Source organism: Geospiza fortis, unplaced genomic scaffold, assembly GCF_000277835.1.
Source record: "Geospiza fortis unplaced genomic scaffold, GeoFor_1.0 scaffold2, whole genome shotgun sequence".
NCBI classification, from domain to species: Eukaryota; Metazoa; Chordata; class Aves; order Passeriformes; family Thraupidae; genus Geospiza; species Geospiza fortis.
This window is the reverse complement of record NW_005054366.1, coordinates 549658-558361: the sequence shown is the minus strand read 5'-3', so window position 1 is coordinate 558361 and position 8704 is coordinate 549658. Positions and strand designations below refer to the sequence as shown.

At 38.2% G+C, this 8704-nt stretch overlaps 1 protein-coding gene across 1 annotated transcript in view; it reads right to left on the bottom strand.

The window, feature by feature from the left end:
* The window catches only part of MEF2A (myocyte enhancer factor 2A), a 47843-nt gene extending 39366 nt beyond the window's left edge, over positions 1–8477 (bottom strand). The window contains 2 exon segments of the mRNA XM_014308337.2: positions 3627–3830; positions 8279–8477. Coding sequence (XP_014163812.1) covers positions 3627–3830; positions 8279–8332 — 258 coding nt within the window. The 5' untranslated portion in view covers positions 8333–8477.
* Between the last annotated feature and the right edge of the window lie 227 nt (positions 8478–8704).

The following is an 8704-nucleotide window of genomic DNA, read 5'->3' as shown; positions in this document are numbered from 1 at the left end:
AGCAGCAGCAGGGTCATTTACCTGCTTTGGCTGAACTATGACAAAACCACCCTCACACCAAACCACCACAAATGTTACTGCCCATTACAGTCACTTATTCCCTTGGTAAGGTATTTAATACAAACATCCAAATCATTTGCTGGAATTTACACCAGAGCAGTCCTTCCACAAGAATGAGTATGATTGCAATAATTACGTGCCATAGTTTAAGAGAGATTTTTTTATACTTTCTAGTTACAATTTTTATTACAGATCATTACCTATTTCAAGGACAGCTGTCAATATCTGGGGTATAACCTAAGCCTTATTCAGCACATTACTCTACACTGAAAACAGCATTAAGCTCCAGAGCACAGGAGAGGCTCATTAACTGACACCCACCCGGAATTCTCCTGGGCACAGATGCCAACTGGGAAAGTAGGTCACATTTTACACAGGCTCCTAAAAATCAAATCACCTCAGTCTGATGAGGTGAGATGAGGAACAAGCAAAACCCACCATGGCCAAGTGTAGGTGAAATAAACCCTGGTTTACTGTATCAGTCAAGGAAAATTAAAACATGGAAAAAAAGATAAAAAGCTGAGCTAAACAGGCAGGAAGAGCCATCTTCAGCCCTTGACTCCCAGAACTGAGGCTAGGAGAGAGGGAACAACTGTGCAACTGCTGCTTTCTGAGGCCTTATTGAGGGGCAGAAGGACCCAAAAATGGACATGATATCTTATTGTAAATAACCTGCAATAATCTTAACATCCTGCACTAAAGAAAATATACAATGCCTGTTCATCTCCCTCTTTTCCTTTGGATTTAAAAACAATGAATGCTCAAGGTCTCAAATTGTCTTTTATACATTAAAACATTTTGTTGACCATATGGATATATAATCCTGATAAAACCTGAAATTCTTCCCATTTTACTTTGGAGAAATACTTCTTTCTTCAGGAAAAATAATTACTTGTCAAGAATAATCCGTTACAGAAAAAAAGTTCGTGAACATTAAAGCATCAAATGCTTTAACAGCTACAGCAAGTCCTTCAAATCAGAGACAGCACTTCAGCGTAACAATCTGCAACTGTGCCATTACAGGTTTGTAAAACCAAATACATGATCCCAGTATTTCAAGAATTCACAGCACACACTGAATAAAAATTTCACTCTTTTCAATACCTCTATATGGTACATCTATGCTGTGCAAGAGCACTACCTTACACACCAGTAACCTCATGAAAGAACAGGTATAGGACAACAACAGATCATTCCCATCTACAATAACATGTTCAGCAAAAGACATAACTGCTTGTATCAAAAAAAATTTCTAATATTCATTTAAGATGCCAGTGCTCTCCCTCCCACTATGTTTTCACAAACATTCCAGCAGCAACAGAAGACACCAAGCTCTGGGCATATGAAAGCAACTCCTATGCCAAAACTGAGCAGGAGACAACTACAAGGGGAAGATGTCTCATCGATTTCACTTAATCATTTACAACATTGCTATGTACCCAGCACTGGAAATAAGTAGCAGCAGATTTGTTTCCTCCCTTACCCAGCTTCTGAGCTGTGTGGAATTACCTTCCTTCTAGCCCAGGAAAACTCACCCTCTTGTCAAGCACATCAGGACCACAGTGGCTCCAGAATAGTTCTACGGTGAGCCAATGTCCCAATAAATGCCATTTGTCACATTCAAGCAGGTAAGTGAATTACTAAACATCTATACATTAGCTGTAACTCCATACAATTTTATAATTCAGTTTAGTATGAATTTGACAGATTTTAGGTGCTTTGGTGCAGTAATTTTCATTTGGTAAAATAGAATTTCAATGTCATTACAAAAAAAGAGAAGCCATTTTACATTGTTCTTTCAGCATGTTTCCAAAGTGCTGGTGATGTCACTAAACATCTATCACACTCCAAGCACCCATCAATCCAGAAAGAAAAAACCCAAAAATATTTCACAACCAGCCTAAAGAGCACACAGGACTAATCTGAAGAGATAGGAGGCCGCATTCCTAAATTACACTGTATTTGAAAAATTGGAATAAAGTCCTGACTTCCACACTATCATAAAACATTAAATCCAGAGCAGAAAATTAGAAAGAATCTGCAAATGAGTCCTTGCATGTTCCCCTAGAGCACATCTGCCCTTGGGTGCTAAGTGCACTTTTAATGTACTTGTCAGGGGTCAAACACTTGACTCTGGTAAAAAAACCCACCAACAAGAAGAACTGAAAAAAGCAGCCTTGCACAGAATCACTCTGGAAGAGGTCCTCAGTCCTTGTGATGTGAAAAAGTACCATCACCATGAGTCACAACACAGAGAGGCCCTGCATACAGAACAAAACCCAGCTGAACTTGCATCCCTGTCTCAAACTCGTGTCTGTCACCATCAAAAGCTCATTCTGCAGGAATTAGGTTTTCCCTTCCTCTCCAGTGGCTATCCCTTATTTATGCTAATCCAGTGACTAAGCTTTCAGCTCTTCATGGCTTGTATTATCCCTCTCTTGAGAACTCAATGCTGAACACAGAAGTTGGGGAGGGTTTTTTTCTGATCATAAAAGACAGTTGACAAATTAGCAGACAATCTTCTCAGAAAGAAATATAAAGCATTTGACTGTATCTCAGTTTTGTCAATCTGATTTTTTGCTTGCACACTCATGTACAAGATCAGCTAGTACCATCCCTGTACTCTGATCCCCTTGGCAATAGACTCTTCAGCTATTCAAGGCTAATCATTATTCTGAAATCATTCCTAAAAAGCAAGGCATTTGTTCAGAAGACAACTTCAGAATTTAAATTAAACCCTTAAGTCAGCCACCTGTTTTGGTCTATTTACAGGACTACTGGAGACATGCTCTGAAATGCAGTTACAGTACATCAAGGCTCCAATTGCCAAGAAAATCCTTGAATTCTACTGCACCTAATTTAGAAATTATGTACTGAAAAGAGTTTCTATTTAAAGCCCAAGCATTATAAAAGTAGATGAAACCAATACCTTGGAGTAAATATATTCATGTTATTCTATTACTGCAGAAACTGCAGTCGTTCTGCTGCTATTTTAATTGACAGTCACTGGACAACAAATTTAATTAAGTTCATTTATTGCACAGACTGGCTTTTTTTGGCTTTTTTTTTTTTTTTGGCTGAACAAGGGGCAGCAGAGGTGGTGGCTGATTTGATCCATGCTCAAGATATGACTGGTAAAGTGGCTACTACCTCAGAGGAGAAAAAGGGCCAACTATAATTGTCTGTTAGGCTGAGGGTGCTCTTCTGACCTTTCTCTCCCACTCAGTTGATTTTTTCTCCCCATTAAGACCTTGAACATTTCTCCCCCTCCTTCCCCAGAAAAATAACCATTTTTCACACCTCTATTTCCATTGCCAAATGTGATTGAAATCAAACATGTTTCCCAGAAACTGGCAGGGGGTGGAGGGCAGATGGGAAAACAACATGGCTGTAAAGACAAGTTATTGCCTTAGAGAAACCAGACTAAAAGCAGTAGTTTACATTTTATAACACGGTATTAAATAACTTAAAGACATTTGATTAAAATCTCTTAAAATGCTCTATGTTGCTCTATGTTTTAATTATTAAGGAGATAAGAAGACTGATGTGTCTTCTCAAATTGTTACCTCAACGATATCTGAGTTGGTTCTGCTTTCATGGGGCTCGTTGTATTCTGTGTATTTTAGTAGAACTTTGTCCATGTCAGTGCTGGCATACTGAAAGAGTTTGTTAGAGCTGTTAAAAATGATGAGTGCTATTTCACAGTCACAGAGCACACTCAACTCATAGGCCTTCTTCATTAATCCAAACTTCCTCTTTGTAAAGGTGACCTAGAGAAGAAAGAATAATGATTGATTTATTTTTTAAAACATATGACAAGGGTTTGAAGGAAAATAATCAAGGTATACACTGACTGAGCCTACACCACTTACTCCTACTGTAATATGCAGCCTAACACAAGAACTGCCTGTAATGTCTGGTGCCAATTTTAGGGCCCAACATTCTCTATTAGACTAAGTTAAACAATTATGAAACACCCCAACTATTCCATTGGTAAATAACTACCAAGAAGAGTTAAATTTTAGTTAGAGTTTTAGTTAGAATAGGATAATTTAGCTTTATTTCCTCTGTTCAATAGACTGACTTTCCAGGTATCACAATATTTTCTTCTGTGGTACTCAACCTTAATTATAATAAAATCAAAGAAAACAGAACAATCAGTGGACGTAACACTTACTATGCACTATGATTTCTAATTATGTAAAGCTAAGAAATATTGCTATTTTGTTGCTATTAAGTCATTTATAATTTGACTTGTTGTCTGCCACTAGGAAACATCAGGAAACAATTGCTCTGTCCAGTTAGAACTGCTGTGGGGAAACAAACCCATTACAGACCATCACACAGGAGTATCTGCCCATCAGGGAAGGAGGAAACAGTTATGGAAGTTATCATCAGTTAGGATTAAAAAAAAAAGTTCTAAAAAAATCACTCCTGTCATAAGACAGCAGCTAAGGATATAAAAATGTCCCTGCATTTGACACCCCCTATTGCAATTGCAAGCACGAGCCTCTGTGACAGGTGAGTGATCCACACGCCCCATGTCCCACGGACAACAGTCAGTGAGATTTTGCAAGAGAGGAATGAAGTAAGACACAAGAAACAATCAAACCTGTTTTCTGGGTGTCTGTACTTTAATTACCAAGCTGTACAGCGAGTTTTTGGGAAAATGGATGGGAAACTTCTTCTGTATATACACACCTGAAGGCTTTTTTCTGCTCATTTTCTCACACATATTACTTTTTTAATACCATTAATAATACAAAGTATATTCTTTTCTTCCCACGTTAACAGTCTCAGAGGATACAGAGCTGTTGTTCTTCTGACACCTAAAAGGTTATTACCTGAGTATGAGCAGGTATAGAGAGGTATTACTGCTTAGTGTTTGTCAGGAAAAAGGCATTATAAACAAGATGTGTGTGTGCTGTGTCACCTGGAGAAGTCCTTAGACAAAGGAATGAAGTTGTACTGCCACTGAGGACCAGTAGGATCCTGGACAAGTGCTCTCCATTTCTTTACTGGAATTTGATCTTTCTCACCTCCTGTAAGGCTGCTTCACTTGTGAGACTCTCAGCGGGCATAAACTTCCCTCTTGGTGCTCGGACAGTGCTTAGCACAAACCCCTCTAACCACAGCACCCTGAGCCTTACTTCAACACATACAGATTATTTTAAACTCAAGTTTTCATTTCAGAACCCAAAAGCAGTTTTAGTTCTCTAAATTTCTCTTTTTTTCCCGTTCCATTTAGGACCACATCAAACTCAAAAAATATGTCTCGTTATTGCAGGTAAATAATTTCCCCAGCTCTATTTTAATATTGCTTAGCAAAAAAATGGGTGAGGAGGAGACAGCAAAGGCAGCAAGATTGAGCTCCTTTGATACCTAATTTACTGTGCTGGATTCTCTTCAGCTTAATGAAGATAAATGTCCTACAGCTCATTCAAGAAGATAAAGCTGCTTAATTAATAACACAATGACAGTCTCATGACAATCATAATTCCCCTGAGGAATGGTCTATATATTCTGTTTTGAGCTCACATACAATCCCATCAGAAATAAGATGCTTCTGACAAAACAGTAGTTTTTCTTCCCAGACAAGTTATATGAACTTGCTTTGCAGGCAAGGCTCTGTCCCATTCTACTTATATTTGCAAACAAAGAAAATCTAAACCTCAAACTAAACACCCAACCAGGACATCATAGGCATGTCCGTGAGTGACCAACTCACCAGCTATACATGCCATAGAAAAACTGACAGGACACAACTGAACTACACTTCAGCTCAGAACAAACCCTGAATGCCGTCCTTATCTGGATCAATGAAAAAAAATCTCCAAGTAAACACCTTATAAATGCCCAGTGCATCAGGGCATTCTAATATGTTGAAATTCCATATCCTGGCTACCAAAACCACAGGACACCAGTAGGGATGGAGGCCATCAATACCTCTACATATAAAAAGTAAGATTCCACTAACAAAAACTATTTAATCTCTCTAAAACCTTTTAAAAACAAGATGCAGTGTGTTTTCATCTGCGTTTCAGAGAAAAAGGATAAGGCAAGCCTAACTCTACTTTTAAGTTAGAGCTTAAATCCTCTTCCTCATCACTAAGTAGCCCAAAAAGGTGCTGCCAGAAACAAAACTAGAATTTAATCTCCCTATTTTGCTTCAGTCACAGCAATGGTATAAGTGGTCTAAAATTTTATACAAATGCACTGATTCTCTTCCTCTCCATTGTTTCAATCTGAACAATGGGATGGGGATTCAAAAGAAAAAACAATTTCTCCTGGAAAAAAAAAAGCCAAAAAATCCCTCACCAAAGTCAGGGTAGAAGTGTAATGCTATTTGTTCCTCAAGCAGAACAAAACCAAGGCTGCCCAACTTAATCCCGACTCATGTAAAAAAAGGAATAAGTGGGATCAATTCCCATCTCTTCCATGTGCTTTAAGTTGTAGAGCAAGATCTGAAAAGAACTGAAGTCATTAATTCATCTACTTTTACTACGTGTACTTAAGACATTTATCTACATCAAACATAAAGTCACTGGGTGATTAAAGCTGTTCAAACACAATACTTGGCTTTCTCCCAAACTCCAATAATACTTTTCTTGCTATATATAGACTCCTCAGAGTTTACATTGCTTTAAAGTGATACAGGGAGAAAAACAATCTTGATCTCACCAACAAAACAATGGGCTCTGAGCTGATGTGTCAGCAGCAAGAGAGTCCTGTGGAATTCTGACAGTACCTCAACGTCAAGCTGCTGCTCAGAAGTTAAAAAAGGAAATCAAACAGCAGGAAGGGAACAGAACAAAACAGCAGCACACCACTATACAAGTCCATATTTTGCCTGCACCCTGAATTCTGGGTCCCTTGGCCATCAAAAGTAATGCAGCAATACTCCAGAAGCTTTCAGGGAAAAGGAGCAAGAGGTGTGAAGCAAATTCTGTATTAAAACAACTAAGCAGCTATAGCCTGAAAAAACTTACTTTAAGAGAAAATAAGCAAGTGTGGACAGACTAGATAAGGAGTTGCTGTTGGCTCTTCCATACAAGAGCTAAATAATTGGCAGAACCATGACAAAGGGCAAATAAAACCGTGTTTCTTGAAATAACAGGCAATAGACCTGGAGATTCTAGACAAAAGATGTTGCAAATGCTGCAACATTATAAGGGCTCAAAGGATAACTGAACAACTTCCCTGGTGGGGGGCGGGGAAAACAAACAAAAAAACCCATTAATGGTTACTAAATATACGGAAACCACATCCAGCTCAGGAAATCCCAGAGCTAAGAATAGTTAAAAGCTGGAAGAGGATTACAGGGTCCGGTACATGTGCATCTCCAGCCCACACGTATTTGCTCATGAACATCACTGGACAAAAGACGTCGGCCCAGCGGCACCTTTGGCCTCAGCCACCAGCACTGCTCTTAAAGATCTTAAGTCATTCCTGTAATAATTTGCCTTAAAAATGACAGCTTCCAGTTAACCCACTATATATTTCAGTACGCAATTAAAATTTTATCTTGCATCTCATGTAGCAATTCAGAAATCAAGAGGAAATATTACTGCAAAAGTCATCAACTTTTGGTGCTTTTCAAGTTCACAGGGCACCTCTCTGTTAGGGCACAAGGAGTCGAGAGCAGCTTTCCTTGAAACATTCATTTTGAGCCTTCTTCCCTCCTGACTCACAATTTTTAAAGACTGTTGTAGCAAACAGCTCTTACAAGAAATACAAATCGATGCTTTTAAATAGAATGTTAACAGAATCTGTTACTGTATCCAAAGGACTGAGGCTACAGCCCACAGCTACCTCAAACTCCTCTGTCAAAGTGCTACAGAAAATACCTTTACTAGATCCTTCCTGAATTTCTCATCCTTTCTCTGCCTCCAGTACTAAGTGTTCCTGTAGTTACGAGATCAAGCCATGTGTCTTTAAAAACACCCCTCCACTCTACTGCTAGCACAGTAGGGTACCATTTAAATAGGAACAGCAATTTTAAATTTTAAGTAGTAAGAGTTATTACTTATAAACAACATTTTTTCCTCAAACAGTCATAAAATCATTGAGGTTTCTTATTCATATTCTGGCAAGGGCATCCGTGGATATATGAAGACAAAGCTCAGCTTTAGAACAGTGAATTAGGATGAATGTATTCAAACTTTCCATTAATTTTTAAGATTACTGATGGACCTGTTCATGCAGACTTGTTTCTCACCTGCCTATTCCGTTCATCCATTATTCTTGTGATCTGTATTTTCTTTCTCCCCATTTTCGCCTCTTCTTTCTTTTGTTTAGCAATCCAGAAATAAACTAATCCAAGAAATTTCCCTCTTCAGTGTTCTAACACATGATACAGTTTTCTTTTACTTTGTCTTCAGCTTGAGAAACGGTTCCTACTTCTTCTTATAAGCACCTAAAAAAAAAGTGAAAATATTAATGTACAAATTACTAAAAAGGAAGTATCATTAAAAACCCGTTGAGCCAAAAAACATGTGCATCATGAAATTTCAGTGAGAAATCAAGTGTTTTCATTAGTAAAGTATTATACTACACACTGTCTTCTAATTAAACTCCCACTGGTTTGCTGCATTCTACGTACAAACGACAGACTTAAAATGACCAATAATTTCACACACTTCCA